We start from the raw sequence: 17,514 nt of genomic DNA on the forward strand, positions 1-17,514 counted from the left end.
TGCCACCTTCAGAATTGGAAAGAGATTATTCCAGTCAACATTGTCAAAAGCTTTCTCTAAGTCTACAAATGCTAGGAATGGAGGTTTGCATTTCCTTAATCTAGCTTCTAAGATAAGTCATAGTGTCAGTATTGCCTTACGTGTTCCAATATTTCTACGGAATCCAAACTGATCTTCCCCGAGGTCGGCTTCTACTGTTTTTTCCATTCGTCTGTAAAGAATTCGTGATAGTATTTTGCAGCCATGACTTATTAAACTGATAGTTCGGTAATTTTCACACCTACTTTATTTGGGATTGAGATTATTATATTCTTCTTGAAGTCTGAGGGTATTTCGCCTGTCTCATACATCTTGCTCACCAGATGGTAGAGTTTTGTCAGGGCTGCCTCTCCCAAGGCTTTCAGTAGCTCTAATGGAATGTTGTCTACTCCCGGGGCTTTGTTGCGACTCAGGTCTTTCAGTGCTCAGTCAAACTCTTCATGCAGTATCATATCTCCCATTTCATCTTCATCTACATTCTCTTCCATTTCCATAACATTGTCCTCAAGAACATCGCTCTTGTATAGACCCTCTATATACTCCTTCCACCTTTCTGCTTTCCCTTCTTTGCTTAGAACTGGGTTTCCATCTGAGCTCTTGATATTCATACAAGTGGTTCTCTTTTCTCCAAAGGTATCTTTAATTTTCCTGTAGGCAGTATTTATCTTACCCCTAGTGAGATAAGCCTCTACATCCTTACATTTATCCTCTAGTCATCCCTGCTTAGCCATTTTGCACTTCCTGTCGATCTCATTTTTTGAGGCGTTTGAATTCCTTTTTGCGTGCTTCACTTACTGGATTTTTGTATTTTCTCCTTTCATCAATTAAATTCAATATTTCTTTTGTTACCCAAGGATTTCTACTAGCCCTCGTCTTTTTACCTACTTGATCCTCTGCTGCCTTCACCACTTCATCCCCCAAAGGTACCCATTCTTCTTCTACTGTGTATTTCTTTCCCCCATTCCTTTCAATTGTTCCCTGATGCTCTCCCTGAAACTCTGTACAACCTCTGGTTTAGTTAGTTTATCCAAGTCCCTTCTCCTTAAATCCCCAACTTTTTGCAGTTTCTTCAGTATTAATGTACAGTTCATGACCAATAGATTGTGGTCGGAGTCCACATCTGCCCCTGGAAATGTCTTACAATTTAAAACCTGGATCCTAAATCTCTGTTGTACCATTATATAATCTACCTGAAACCTGTCAGTATCTCCAGGCTTTTTCGATGTATACAACCTTCTTCCATGATTCTTGAACCAAGTGTTGACTATGGTTAAGTTATGCTCTGTGCAAAATTCTACCAGGCGGCTTCCTCTTTCATTCCTTACCCCGATTCCATATTCACCTACTACTATTCCCTCTCTTCCTTTTCCTACTACCAGGTTCCAGTCACACATGAGTATTAAATTTTCGTCTCCGTTCACTATCTGAATAATTTCTTGTATCTCATCATACATTTCACCATTATCTTCGTCATCTGCAGAGCTAGTTGGCATATAAACTTGTAGTACTGTGGTAGGTGTGGGATCCGTATCTATCTTAGCTACAATAATGCGTTGACTATGCTGTTGGTAGTAGCTTACCCGCATTCCTATTGTCCTACCTATTATAAATTGCCCAAAATAGTTTTGCAACACTTGCTTATCTGTGGATGTGTGGGCTTGGATTCAGGGATAGCTGGGAATGAAACTCGGGAAAAACTGAATGAAAAACAAAGTAAAAGTATTCTATTCAAAAGTGCATACCTTTTCACATCTGTGAAATCAAAATTAGCTCCTGGGTAACATTCAGTGCTGTCTGTGATTTTAGGCTTTCCCAGTGTATGATGATTTTGGGATGTTCTGTAATTCAGCCATATGGCAGAGTCCAAATAGTGCTGACCTGTTACCATCTTCAGTTGAAGATAACACGAAGTCATGATACCGAAATACCACACCATTTGCAGAACACACCATTTGGATGATTCCAACCTGTGCATGCTGACATTCTTGAATCCTCTTTGGCTTGTTGTCCATGAGGTGGTCGAGACATTCCTTGTCAAGCCTGTCCCATTCCTCTGTGACATTCCTCCTGAGGTCATTCAGTGTGTTTGGAGGTTGTGGTGACAATATACTGAAAGTTGTGACTGGTGCCAAGCATCTACATCATGAAGAAATGGTGGAATGTAGGTGCTGTATATTTGTGCATTATCACCTTGAAAGCGAGACCTGTTTCTAGAGGTCCACAAGTCCCTTATCTACATCTGCAGATATTATAATTTTGTTAACTATTTTAACACTGTGTGCTGAAGCTTGATGCTGATTGCCCCTGGCCTAAATTTTTGTCTGCTGAAATAAAGTCTGAAAATTTACGTTCTGTTGGCTAAGAACATAGAGGCTGATCATGACCACATTTTAATACAAATAGCCCATCATATTCTTGATATGCGCTGCAGGTTACTCCCATCTGCTGTAATTAGTGAAATGGATTTTTTGAAATTTTATTTCAGACGTTTCCATAACATTGGGAAGTCAGATAGCAGTGCTGTACAAGTTGCCATTGCTGTTTAAAGTTTGTCATACAGTTCATTTATCAAAGTATGTTAATTCACGATAGTGTTGAAATGTATTAACCTGCTACACTTCCTAGTGTAATAAGCATAGCATTCAATATTTGTAAATACATCATCCATCCAAAAAGTTCAGGGACTGATTTCAGTACTGCCATATAGGTGATGTCAGTGTGGTAACAATACTGGCAACTTGAACTAACAACTGTAAACAACAGGTGTGCATTCAACCAGTCAGTTGTGAGCAGGCAGTGTTAAGTAGTGGATGTGCAGCCTTAGTGTGTCAACATTTTGTTACAAATTGGAATGGAGCAACATCTCTAAATCAAGTGTTTTAGATGACATTCTCCAGAATGTTTTGAAAAGGAGAAAAATATGTACAGTGTTTCTCACTACACATCACCTACTGAACAAAAACAGTAATGCGCGTGGATGCCTGTCATGACTCAATCGAAGTGCAAAACTTGGACATTGCGGGTGATGAGACTTGGTGTTATCAGCAGGAACCTACCACAAAATGACAGAGCACAGAAATTTACACAAAAGATCAACAGTTTGATGACATAACAGACATTCAAACCAGTGTGACGCACAAGTTGAACATCATCTGATAGGAAGACTTTTCTGACATTTCACATTATTGTTTGAACATTCTGTGGATTGTGTTCATGTGGTGGAAGATCACGTAGAACACCTGAAGCATTAAAACTACACTCTTGACTTTTCTTTATTCTTTTTCTTATCCCATTCTTGAAAGTTTCTGGACCAATGGGGTATATTTGAGAGCAACATTAATAGGTTCACAGTCGTTATTCCGAAAGTTAGGTTTATACACAAGTTGAGTCAGGTTGTGAAGCAAAGATTCTATTGGGTGAAGTGTTCCCCGAAGACCCTTCATGTAGCCCTGTGGCAGCTTTTGATAATTGTATAAGTGATCTCAGATAATGTAAATGAAATAGGAACAATGCAGACATTTGCCGATTGCTGTTAAGATGAAAATAAGATGCACATTTTATTGTGCACAAAACCAGGAAGAAGGGCTTATCTTCTTTAGTCTTGCAGATATCAGCAATTTATCGACCCTTTCTTGGACATTACACTTTGAAGCCAGTGTAGTGGCATTCCTTCCAAAATGGGTGCTAATAATGACTTAAAAGAAAAAAAATATTATTATTGATTATATATAACACATCAAAACTGACCTTTAACTTTGAACCACAAAGTATTTAATATTGAAGAAATACCTGTGGATTTCCACATAATTGCAGGCTGTTATTCACAAAGCAGTTACTACTTTGGTACAGATCTGTACCTATCACTTGCTGGATAATAAGTTGAAGGATCCTGTCGAGATACTGCACAGCCCTGAAATTACTATAGATATTAAGAGGCATCTGGCACCTGTACGTGATATCAACTCAAAATGTGGTGGCTAGCTGCATATAGAACTGTTATCTACTGAACATGTGGGACTGCATAACTGTATACTTGGGATATGCATTGGTAGCTAACTGCCTCCCACACTCTTCTGTGATGATCATCATTCATCAGAATCCTCCATTCATCACCTCTCGTGCACCTGTCAGTGAAGAGAACCTGATGCCATTGATCAAGTTTCTGTTCTAGATGTTTTCTTTTATTGAATATCTTTATGCACCATGCTACAGGGTTATTTTTATTCTTGTCTGTGATTGATACCGAACTGTTCGTGTGAAGGTTGGCTCAACACAGCACTCCCATTTGTCATCAGATAAACAGCACACATGCTGTATCTTTCTCCTTGGCACACCTACAGGCTGTGGTTTGTAGATAGCAGTGATCAGTGGGTGTTGTTGACATACGTTGAACACTGCAATTTGGCTGGCAAATTCCCGTATTGACAGCCTTTCATGGTAAAATGACACTGCACATACAATCCGGTCTTGTTGACCCTTCCAGGCACATTTACAAACAGTATACATAAACCACACTGTTTTTCCAGGATTGAAGACAGAGTGTACTCTGTTGAACTATACTGAGAATGCAAGTTTGTTTTCATGTCTGTGGTCAAAAGAATATTGAGAAAGAGGTCATTTTGTTCCTCAAAACACATACTGTTAGAGTTATGATGGTGATGCGAAACTGTTGTTTGTGCAGTTCATTGTTGTCACCATTCTGGCACTGTGAAAACTTCTTTTTAGCATTGTATTATTGACCCGTTGCCACACAATGCTCACATTTAGTGTTGCATTCTGATATATTTTCTGCAAATGTTTCTCACTGATAAATGCATTGTGATTTCTGCAGTGTTGAATTCTATCATGGCATGCAGGTTAGCTGCTGATTAACTATAACTACGTTGCCAAACATTGCATTGCTATAGCTGTAAAATAAAAAAGTAAATTTGTCAGTCAACAGGTGTATGAGAATGTTAAAGGAAACTGCTAAATTTGAATACATGATTTGTCAACTCGCTACATGCTACAAACAGTAAGAGCTTCTACGTTTTGAGTATTTCAAGCGTCCAGTAAAACACTGAAGCCATCTATTGCTTTGTGTCATACAAGAAGACAGTGCATTGTCTGCTTTTGATGTGATCCTAATTGTTCTTGTTGTAACATTGAGAACATTGTCTGTCGATGATTATCAGAAGAAAGAGGAAAGCAAATTCTGATTTGTTCAACCATAGCTGCTATTTTGATTCAAAAATATTTATACAATACACTGTTCAAATAATTATGTCAAATATGTAGAAAAATTCTTCAAATTTAATGTTTATGATGAATAATATGTAGCTTAGTTAATTCATACAAATTTTCATGTGGAATGAGGATGTTGTTTTTGTTTCCAGGTTGCTGTGACTTGCATATGTATATTTGTCATATTACCATTGACCCTTGTTGGCACTGTACTGGGTAGAAATCTTGCTGGGCAGCCCGACTATCCATGTCGTATCAATGCTGTCCCACGTCCAATACCTGAAAAGAAGTGGTTCATGGAACCTGCAGTAATTGTTATCCTTGGTGGTGTACTACCTTTTGGATCGATATTTATTGAAATGTAAGTTTATCTGACTTCAAGAAGGGTTTGTGATTTCTGAACTAGCGGATTTAATTTATAATTGTATTATTTTTACCTGTGCTAGAAAGGACAGCATTAACTTCAAAATAATTCTTTTCCTGTTATTGGTACTAACTTTGGGATAAGAAATAATTAAAAATGTCATTTTTATCTAAATGACATTTATAGTTGGTATTATTATAGTCAGATTTGTCTTATGAAGCTAATGAAAGTTATCTATAATTTGTTCATCTCATATCTCATTAGCAGTCATATCTTACCATTAATAAAATAAACAGTGTATTCTGAGAGCATTTGTAAAGTAAAACTGTATCTGTCTCTTTCACAGAATACCTTAAAAATGGGGAGGGGGGGTGGGGTGGGGGGGGTGGGGGTGGGGTTGTGATGTATAGTGGCAACACGTGTCTGTGGTGGTGGAGGGGTAGGGTGGGAATGTTTCAGTATCTGTGTGCTTATGGTTGTTCTGTTTCTAGAGAAACAATAAGACCTCGGAAAGCTGGTGTAAATAGTTTTCTGTTCACCATACTTCAATCAAATATAGATGAGTGGTGGCCTTCCCTTTATTTTACATCTTACTCCATCCAGGAATTATCGTTGTTATATAGTTTTTTTGGGTAATTTTATATGCTGTTATGTTACACAACATTCCCCCTGCAGAAAGTTATTTCCTATTAGATTATTTATCACGTTTTGTGATGAGAGACAGCTTTTAAATTGGAAGGGCAGTATTCTAAACAAATCACTAGAATTTTTGGGGAGGTATTTGAATTTATTTCAGAAAAAAGGAGCTAACATCTTTAAAACTGATGCTGTTTGTTAGCATCTATCCAAGCCTATTTCCACCCCTTTCATTTATTTCATTTTGTCTGTCACAGTGATTTTGTTGTTGTAGACAACTACTCCAGTTCCTCAAGCAACGGAGTCCAGTAGACAAGTCTGAAAAATTGCAAGGCAATCATTAATCTATTTCAGGGTGTAATGTGTCTGTTCATATAATGAAAGCACAATATGGTGATATTATGAAACACAGTCAGATGTCTTTTATTGCTGGCTCAGGGACTTGATTTGGATCTTGATTCAGTTCTAGTTAATAAACTCATGAAACTATTACAGAACATGTACAGAACTTTTCACCATGTCCCAGGAAGAATGGAAGAAAGTATCTAAACAGGGTGATTCATGACGATAGGCAAATATTTTAATGTGCTTCTCTACAAGTGAAACTAAAGAAAAAGTTCATGTAAACATAGGTCTGCAAATGTTTGGTTACGGAGTTACGGCTAATAAAATATTTTGCCTGAAATTTAGCAACTTCACTAATATGAAGCCATCGCAAAACTGTGCGAGGTTAAAGTAAAATAAGATTTACATTTATTTTGTTTTTATTGGTCTGGTGAATCTAATAAAAAGTGTCCCAGATGTGTATCTGCAGTAGTTTTCCAGAATGCAGTAGACAAAATTAAGAACAACTCTGTGAAACTGAAACGAGCAAAAAAATCTGTTCATACAAGTGCAGTTAAATGCATAGAACTCGGTGGAGACATTTTTAACGTTTATTGTGTATATATTGAGAGCTTGTATGTATACTATCAACTTCCTGAACACTGAGCTTTGTTTTTTTTCCAGTTTAACATGAATTCTTGTGTGTTATGGTATTAATAAAAGCAGATTATCTGAGACATTCATACAGTTTCAGCTAACATAATTACCATCATTTTTCCAAAATTAAATTGTCTACAAGTTCTGTTGAAAACTTTGTGCAGTTGTTCAATAAGAACAAAATAGGGAAATTGTGCTTTGGTTTAACTTTGTACAGTTTTGTGATGGCTTCATATTAGCGAAGTTGCTAAACTTCAGGCAAAATCTTTTATTAGCTGTAACTCCGTAACCAAACATTTGCAGACCTATGTTTATATGAACATTTTTCTTTAGTTTTATTTGTAGAATAACATATTAAAATGCTTGCATATATTTGTGAATCACCCTGTTTATCAGCTTCCAGAATCTAGAAAATCTTTGTTAAAGTGTAGATGAGATGACAGTGAAAGAAATGTTTTTATAGTCAATTGTAGCTGACTGTTGCAACTTTCTTATGAATAGGAAACCTAGATGGATTGAATCTGAAATAAACTTCCCACTTAGGAAATAAAATATCAGAGATGGAATCCACTATGCCTTCTTCAATAGAGCAGTAAGACTGGTACAGCACATTGAAATCTGACAAGGAGTGGAATTACAGCTGATAAGTTGAAAATAATAAGCTTTATAATTGGGAACAGTGCAGTACAAACATCTTCCCTGTTGTTAGTAAGCATTTTCAGCACTGACATACCTTCATACAAATTAATAATTTTCATTCATTCATTCTAGCCCATTTTCTCCAGAAAAAAACGGACTTTTTCTGTTAAAGTGAATAATTATTCAGTTAGTTCATGAGGCTTTTTCAGTTGGCTGTATTTTAACCTTTATCGAAATTCAAAATGTTTCTCATATTAATTACTCTATTTTTCTTTCGCTCTTGTAACACTATTCTTAACAACAGTTGCTACATTCATGCTGTCTGTGGTTAGACATCTGTGTGGATAAGAGATTCTATTAGCATTTCTATGACTTCTGCAAGTCCATCATCCACATCATAGTGTTTTATATGCATGTGTCAGCATTAATTTTTTTTAACTATCTTAACCCACTCGGTAAGCCAAAGCTCTGGTCGACACTTCCCCATAATAAATTGCGGGACATGAAAGCTATTCCCTGTGCTTGGACCTCTTCCTCCAGAACTCGTCGTCGGGAGGAGGTAATTTTAACTAGACTCCGGATAGGGCACTGTCTTTTTAGCCATCGACATCTTTTAAGTTGCAATCCTTCCCCACTCTGTCCCCACTGCTCTCAGCTGTGGACGGTAAGACACCTATTACTTGAGTGCCCCTATTTTACTCCGTTACGCACCCGTTTACAGCTGTTGCCTGATATCTCGTCCATTTTAGCAGATGACACGCGCTCAGCTGATCGCGTTCTCGATTTTATTAGTGCCAGTGAGATGACATCAGTCATTTGAAGCTCTTTCTGGGGACAACCAACCCCCTTCTGTGGTGGTTTTTAAAGCTTTCCTTCTGCTTTTAGTTTCTCCAATTTTTTGAGTTTTGTTCCTATTGCTACTGGTTTCCATGCTAATGACCATAGCAGTTTTGCGCCCCCCCCCCCCCCCCCAAAAAAAACAACAAAAAAAACCAAAGCTCTAATGATAGGCATGTGCCAGTCCTGAGTTTTTGTTTGCTGAAATGGGATCTCCTCATTTATTTGCCATAGAATAAAAAATAGACACAAGTTATGACTATATTTAATGCAACTTAGCCTGTCATATTCTTAATAAATTCTGAAAGTTACAATTGTCATAATTACTGAAATAAATTTTGTGAAATTTTCTGTGAAACATTTCCACAGAATTGGAATGAAGCTGTGGTTTAAGGTTCAGTCCCATCTTGCATGCTATTATTTGGTAGTCAGCTAGGTCATTTATCAAATTCATGTTAATTCAGTGTAACATTAAGAAAATGTCTCCATAGATCTAGACTCCAGTCAGTCAGAATTGATGATGTTGGGCCTACTTGGGAACATGTAGGAGTTTTCTGCTGTGGAGCCACATGTTCAACAATTTGTGCCGAACAATATGGTCCAAAAGTAGTTCTGCCTTCACCAACATTGTACTGTGTCATTATATTCGCCACAGTGCCACAGTTTGCTGCCTATCCTCCTTAACAACCTGCCCTTTGTCAAAGTCGTGTGTTGGTGAATTTCCCCATTTGGGCCCCATTCACCACTAGTGATTGCCCATTCATGTTCGTGACAGGGTTTGGGTGGCGTAAACAACTTCTTGGTATGGGTGATTAATTAATATTCTTCTTATATTATTCTTTGAAATAATTAACACTGAAGTTTTAGTAAACAGTTCAGTTCAAACAGGTGGTCTTGAGTGATACTGGGATCCAACCGAATATTAAAAGTTTTTATATAGATTTCAACTTCTTTCATTCTTATTGTGTGACACAGCCATGGAAGTCCATAGTGGTGCTGTGTCCTGAGGTCCTCCTTGGCACTCTGTACGGTGTTGGTAGCCACAGGCAGCACCTGATGTTACGTAGGGATGTCTGCTGACGGACTTCAGCCACTGCACACTGCTCAAGGAGAGTACCTCAGAGAGACAAACAGAAGTCAGACCAGGAAATGAAAAGTCCAGTGGATGGATTATTGTCATAAAACAGTCTGCATGTAGTTTTATGGCAGCTTTTGATAATAGTATAAATGCATTACTGCAGTTGAAACAGGAATGAGTCCAAAGAAACAAAGCTGCTAGTAAATAGGAAAGGGAATGCAAATGGAAAAAGTTCTAGAAAACCAGGAAGAATTAGTTACAGATGATGATGATCAAACTGTTGTTTTCAGGACACTGCACATTCAAGCTAATATAATGGCAGTTAGTCTGAAAATAGTAACAACAACATCAACAACAGTTGTTGCTGTTGCTACTGTTGTTGGTGCTGTTATTATTGTTGTTATTCTTAGTTTTATTGTTGTTTAACAATCATAATATTTACACTAATGAAAAGAGTCAATGTTTCAAAATATAATATGATTGGATGGATAAAAAATCTACTCACCAAGTGCCAGTAGGAGAACATTCGTGTAAAAGGTATTAAAGTTTGCAAACTTTAGGAGCCAGTGGGTACTTCTGGCAAAAGGATTGAAGGCAAATAAAAGGGATGTTGGAGGAAAAGGACTGATGAGTTCTAGGAGAAGGGGTAGAGTTTGGAAAAGCTGCTCAGAACCCCGAGTTCCTTCAACTATGTCCACAAAGGTATTATTGTTGTGGATATCTGCAGATACTCTGTGGATACTGACATTGGCACAGGGTCTTATATGCAAAGTAATTACAAGGGTGGTTTGAAAAGTTCTCGGAATCACCATGAGACGACAGCGCTAGCACAAATAGTTGTTCACATGATATTCATTGGACTGTTGCCTGTAAACATGTCATGTCAGTGCTTTTGGAAGAGGGCTGTGGAGGTGATGTGGCTATGTTGTTGTTCCCACATAGTGATTTGCGAAGATGGAAAAAAAAATAGATTCGAGCAGTGATTAAGTACTTCATAAAGAAAGATATGAAAACAAAGGATTTCCAGAATACACTGGGGGATTCTGCTTCTTCATATTCAACCTTTGCCAAGTGGACAAATGAATTTAAATGTGGTCGGGAGAGCTTGGATAATAAGCCGTGCAGTGATCGGCCAAGATGTGTCACTACTCCAGAAATCATTGCAAGAGGGCACATGGAGGACCTGCCGATTGAAAGTGCATGAAATTGCTCATGCTTGCCAGATGTCATCTGAAATGGTATATCACATTTTAATTGAAGAATTAGAAAAGAACAAATTATATGCAAGATGGGTGCCGCGACTCTTGACATAAAGACAATGTGCGCCCGTGCACGTGTGCCATCGCCAAGCAGAAATTACATGAACTAAGGTATGAATTGTTGCCACACTCATTTTATTCACCTGATATGGCTCCATCAGACTTCCATCTCTTCCTAAAACTGGATGAAGATTCACTTGAAACGAAGAATTGATAGCCGGAGTTGACAACTATTTTGCAGGCCTGGAGGAAACTCATTTTCGAGACAGAATCAAGGCACTGGATCATCGTTGGACCAAGTGCATTAATCTACAAGGACATTACAATGAAAAATAAACAAAAGTTTCAGTGATGTAAGTACTTTTTTCTCTTCCATTCAGAGAACATTTCAAACCTCCCTCATATTACTGTGAGTATCTTCAGATATCCTAATCTACACGTACTGCTACTTGTGGCATTATTTTCTGTTCCTAATCAGGTGTCCTTATCAGGTGTCCTTATTATTGTCACAGAAGAGCCACTTATTTTCATTTGACTCAGTCTCTTCTTACTTCTTATGCACATAGTTTTGAAAATTGTATCCTTTGTGCTCTGCAAGTTGTAAATATTTGTTGAAGGATAGCCTTTAAACCGATGAACAGCACTTTAAATGTTTAATAGCCAAACCAGTATTCAGACACTGGCATCTGATAAAACAGACAGCAAACACTTTTATTATCTACGATAATGATTGAAGCAGACGAAATGAATTAAAATTTGTGCTGTGGCCGGGAGTCGAACTAGAGTTTTCTTACTTGCTAGGCAGAAATGCTAACCGTTACACCACTGCAGTATGATGGTCAACATTGGTACACAAACTACCTAAGCTGTGTGCCCTTCCCAGGGAAACATTCAATTGTAAATATCTATAAAAACACTTTTATGTTCATAGACATGACAATGTCACACATACAAGAGCAGAAACATGTCTACTTACATTATTTATCTTTATATCAATTACTAAGTCTTCGGATTTTAGCTAAATGTTTTTATGCAAATGCATATTTTAAAAAATTTCTGTAATTACTTAAATTTCTGTTTTTTTCAGTTATTAGCACATATTTACTTCTTTTATCAATATGCTTGATCTTTCAGTTTATATCATTTCTGTTTTGTTGTGCTTGAAAGAGAAAGAACCTGTGGGCTATTTAATCTTAATGCAAATATTTGTTGCCATTAATATGTTGTGTATGTTATTCTGTTTCTTCATATCAGCATGCTGGTGTGTGTTTACCGCCATTGGTCACAAATGCCATAGAAGTCTGGAATTTCCATATTTGTAGCCATATTGTACTGCGTGTCTCACCTCCCTCCCAACTTATTGACTTGTTAATTTCTGGTGCTTTGAAGTGCAAGGCAGTACTGCAATGTCTAAAGTAAAAGCAACAAGTAGTTATCTGCAGCTGTGTGTTGTGGAAGTTAAGGATAATTTTAGTCCAGACGTGTGTGTACTGTTCTACCAACCATGTGGGAAAGAAGTGAAGGCTGAAAAATGATCTCAAGTTACACAACACCTGGAGGGCATGAAACATATCACTGCAGTGTTGTGCCTGATGAAAAAACAATTGCTAATTAGTGGCTAGTTCCAGGTTCTTCTGTAGGACCTGATAAATTTTCGGCTTATTATGAAGGTGACATTGTATCAACCGATAAAAACTTCTTTCTACCATAAATAAGCCAGTGTTAAGGAAGTTGTTCTCCAAATATTCAAATCACGTCATTCCTGAATATCTTCCGATATGTTACCAACGAACTTGACAAATTTGTTCACTGTGAAAAAAAAGAGAAAATTTGCATTACGTTAGACAAGACTTCAAACTCTGGTGGCAGGAAAGTTGGGAATGTCATTCTTGGAGTATTAAAAAACAACAGGATGATCCAGAAGAAATGTTTTCTTCTAACAAGCCGAGAATGACTACTGCAAATCCTGCGATGGTTGCAAAATTATTTAATGAAGGAACACAAATTTTGTGGCCAGGTGGTATAAAGTTTGACAACATTTTACTGTTGATAACAGATGCTGCACAGTATATGAAGAAGGCAGTGGCTTATGTTGTCATTAATGAATCTCAAATGATCCATTTTAAATGCACTGCACATGGTTTACTCACATTACAAAGAAATTAGAGCAGTATATCCTAAATGGATAATTTAATTTCTAGTGGAAAAGCATGTTCATTAAGTTGCCGAGGAGAATTAATTTATTCAAGACTGAAAATCCCAATGTACCACTCTCCCCCCCACACCTGGGGAAAGTTGGCTTGATGCAGTCCAGTATTATACTGAAAATTTTGCTGGTTTCACTTCAGTAATTAATGTACTGGACAAAAATGATGCAACTTCAGTTGGAATACTTCGGCAAATGCTAAGTGAGACAGTGCTAAAAAATAATGTGTCACAGCAATGTGTGAGTGAGCATTGTGTTATTCTGTAAGCTTGCTAGACAGACATCGTGTGATGTGGAGCACTTATTTTCCCACTACAAGGCAGTGTTTTAAGACAACTGTCAGTTATTTGTGATGGACAACTTCATGATGAATTCAACAAGCAGTGAAGCATACCATAAATTACATTCATTCATGTAAATTAACTGAATTATAATTAAATATTTTTACTCTTTTGCCTTATATTTCAAATATATTGCCATATATTTCAAATATTTTTTTTGAACCTAAAAACTTGAGCTTTACCAATGTGATTCACGTCACTTATAATAAATTCTTTGTGACGTTAAAGTCAGAGATCTTCTAGAAAGAAAACAAACATTTGGATACCTAGAACACAATTTTAAGAATCATGAAAGAAGGTTGTATACGTGGAAGAACCCTGGAGATACTAAAAGGTATCAGATAGATTATATAATGGTAAGACAGAGATTTAGAAACCAGGTTTTAAGTTGTAAGACATTTCCAGGGGCAGATGTGGACTCTGACCACAATCTATTGGTTATGACCTGTAGATTAAAACTGAAGAAACTGCAAAAATGTGGGAAATTAAGGAGATGGGACCTGGATAAACTGAAAGAACCAGAGGTTGTACAGAGTTTCAGAGAGAGCATAAGGGAACAATTGACAGGAATAGGGGAAAGAAGTACAGTAGAAGAAGAATGGGTAGCTCTGAGGGATGTAGTAGTGAAGGCAGCAGAGGATAAAGTAGGTACAAAGACGAGGGCTGCTAAAAATCCTTGGGTAACAGAAGAAATATTGAATTTAATTGATGAAAGGAGAAAATATAAAAATGCAGTAAATGAAGCAGGCAAAAAGGAATACAAACGTCTGAAAAATGAGATCGACAGGAAGTGCAAAATGGCTAAACAGGGATGGCTAGAGGACAAATGTAAGGATGTAGAAGCTTATCTCACTAGGGGTAAGATAGATACTGCCTACAGGAAAATTAAAGAGACCTTTGGAGAGAAGAGAACCACGTGTATGAATATCAAGAGCTCAGATGGCAGCCCAGTTCTAAGCAAAGAAGGGAAGGCAGAAAGGTGGAAGGAGTATATAGAAGGTTTATACAAGGGCGATGTACTTGAGGACAATATTATGGAAATAGAAGAGGATGTAGATGAAGACGAAATGGGAGATACGATACTGCGTGAAGAGTTTGACAGAGCACTGAAAGACCTGAGTCGAAACAAGGCCCCCGGAGTAGACAACATTCCATTAGAACTACTGACGGCCTTGGGAGAGCCAGTCATGACAAAACTCTACCAGCTGGTGAGCAAGATGTATGAGACAGGCGAAATACCCTCAGACTTCAAGAAGAATATAATAATTCCAATCCCAAAGAAAGCAGGTGCTGACAGATGTGAAAATTACCGAACTATCAGTTTAATAAGTCACAGCTGCAAAATACTAACGCGAATTCTTTACAGACGAATGGAAAAACTGGTAGATGCAGACCTCGGGGAGGATCAGTTTGGATTCCGTCGAAATGTTGGAACACGTGAGGCAATACTGACCTTACGACTTATCTTAGAAGAAAGATTAAGAAAAGGCAAACCTACGTTTCTAGCATTTGTAGACTTAGAGAAAGCTTTTGACAATGTTGACTGGAATACTCTTTTCAAATTCTAAAGGTGGCAGGGGTAAAATACAGGGAGCGAAAGGCTATTTATAATTTGTACAGAAACCAGATGGCAGTAATAAGAGTCGAGGGGCATGAAAGGGAAGCAGTGGTTGGGAAAGGAGTGAGACAGGGTTGTAGCCTCTCCCCGATGTTATTCAATCTGTATATTGAGCAAGCAGTAAAGGAAACAAAAGAAAAATTTGGAGTAGGTATTAAAATTCATGGAGACGAAGTAAAAACTTTGAGGTTCGCCGATGACATTGTAATTCTGTCAGAGACGGCAAAGGACTTGGAAGAGCAATTGAACGGAATGGACAGTGTCTTGAAAGGAGGATATAAGATGAACATTAACAAAAGCAAAACGAGGATAATGGAATGTAGTCAAATTAAATCGGGTGATGCTGAGGAAATTAGATTAGGAAATGAGACACTTAAAGTAGTAAAGGAGTTTTGCTATTTAGGAAGTAAAATAACTGATGATGGTCGAAGTAGAGAGGATATAAAATGTAGACTGGCAATGGCAAGGAAAGCGTTTCTGAAGAAGAGAAATTTGTTAACATCGAATATAGATTTATGTATCAGGAAGTCGTTTCTGAAAGTATTTGTTTGGAGTGTAGCCATGTATGGAAGTGAAACATGGACGATAACTAGTTTGGACAAGAAGAGAATAGAAGCTTTCGAAATGTGGTGCTACAGAAGAATACTGAAGATAAGGTGGATAGATCACGTATCTAATGAGGAGGTATTGAATAGGATTGGGGAGAAGAGAAGTTTGTGGCACAACTTGACTAGAAGAAGGGATCGGTTGGTAGGACATGTTTTGAGGCATCAAGGGATCACAAATTTAGCATTGGAGGGCAGCGTGGAGGGTAAAAATCGTAGAGGGAGACCGAGAGATGAGTACACTAAGCAGATTCAGAAGGATGTAGGTTGCAGTAGGTACTGGGAGATGAAGCAGCTTGCGCAGGATAGAGTAGCATGGAGAGCTGCATCAAACCAGTCTTAGGACTGAAGACAACAACAACAACAACAGAACACAATTGTACTTGTGCCTGTGTTAATGTATTAGGACATGAAAAGCATCCTGTGTCGCAGTAAATGGGTCGCTGTGTATGCTACTGCCGTCACTTTTTAGGAAGTGACAGGCCAAAGAGTCTATATTACATGTATTTCGTTATTTCTGAGATAATATTTAAATGCATCTATGAAGTGCATTTACATATGTAAAATACCACATTTGGACAATTAGTATGTTTGGGTAGAATATATAAAAAGCCTAAAATTGTAAAACATATTAAAAATAGAAATTAACACATGTTAGGAAAGAGCAAGAAAGTAGAAAAAGATAAGTTTATAACCTTGCAGTATTGAGGTCGCATTTCTGGTAAATTAAGTCATTTATTTAAAAATAAAAACAAGGTTGTAAATTTGGTTCAGAATGGATAATATTGTAAGATCATGGGTGATGCAAAACATAGATAAGGGAGTACGTAAAGTAACATGCAGTTAATGTGATAAAATCTATGTTGGAGAAAGAGAGAAACTAGCGAACATATTAATATTAGCGAAGCCAGTCCATCATCATTCAGTGCTCATTTAAGAGAATACAAGCATTCTGATTATGATATTGATACAGACAGCACCATTCTTCGTAAAGCTCAAAAAGGTAGATTATTTAACATTCTAGAAGAAATTGAGATATACACTTATGACAAAACATCCTGACAATAAACGCAATGAATAGACTGAGGCACAAAATGAGAGTACATTCAAAACTTTAACAGTGTTTTAATCTGTTAATTCAGTTTGGAGTCTCTCCATCTACTGTGTGAAAAATTGTTTAATTAGTCTTGATACATTGGCTGACCATTGAATTGCAGTCCAAACTGACTATCTAGTTACACTATAGATAGGGATTTTGCATTAATGCCAACTTGGCCAATGTTATATACATAATGGTGTTGATATCAATTCTATTTTTGTATTCATTTTACAGTAGTATACTTCTTGTTTATTCTACCCTTCTTGTTGTGGTCTTCAATCCTGAGACTGGTTTGATGCAGCCCTCCATGCTACTCTATCCTGTGCAAGTTTCTTCATCTCCCAGTACCTATTGCAACCTGCATCCTTCTGAATCTGCTTAGTGTATACATCTCTTGGTCTCCCTCTAAGATTTTTACCCTCCACGCTGCCCTCCAATACTAAACTGGTGATCCCTTGATGCCTCAGAACATATCCTACCAACCGTTCCCTTCTTCTTGGCAAGTTGTGCCACAAACTCCTCTTCTCCCCAATCCTATTCAATACTTCCTCATTAGTTATGTGATCTACCCATCTAATCTTCAGCATTC

General features: G+C 37.5%; 1 protein-coding gene across 1 annotated transcript in view; it reads left to right on the forward strand.

Annotated features, from left to right (window-relative positions):
• LOC126336699 (transmembrane 9 superfamily member 3) overlaps positions 1 to 17,514 on the forward strand; it is a 104,768-nt gene that overhangs the window by 56,385 nt on the left and 30,869 nt on the right. Inside the window, exon 8 of the mRNA XM_050000654.1 lies at positions 5,415 to 5,623. Coding sequence (XP_049856611.1) covers positions 5,415 to 5,623 — 209 coding nt within the window. The remainder of the gene's footprint in view (positions 1 to 5,414; positions 5,624 to 17,514) is intronic.

The sequence above is a fragment of the Schistocerca gregaria genome, chromosome 2, assembly GCF_023897955.1.
Source record: "Schistocerca gregaria isolate iqSchGreg1 chromosome 2, iqSchGreg1.2, whole genome shotgun sequence".
NCBI classification, from domain to species: Eukaryota; Metazoa; Arthropoda; class Insecta; order Orthoptera; family Acrididae; genus Schistocerca; species Schistocerca gregaria.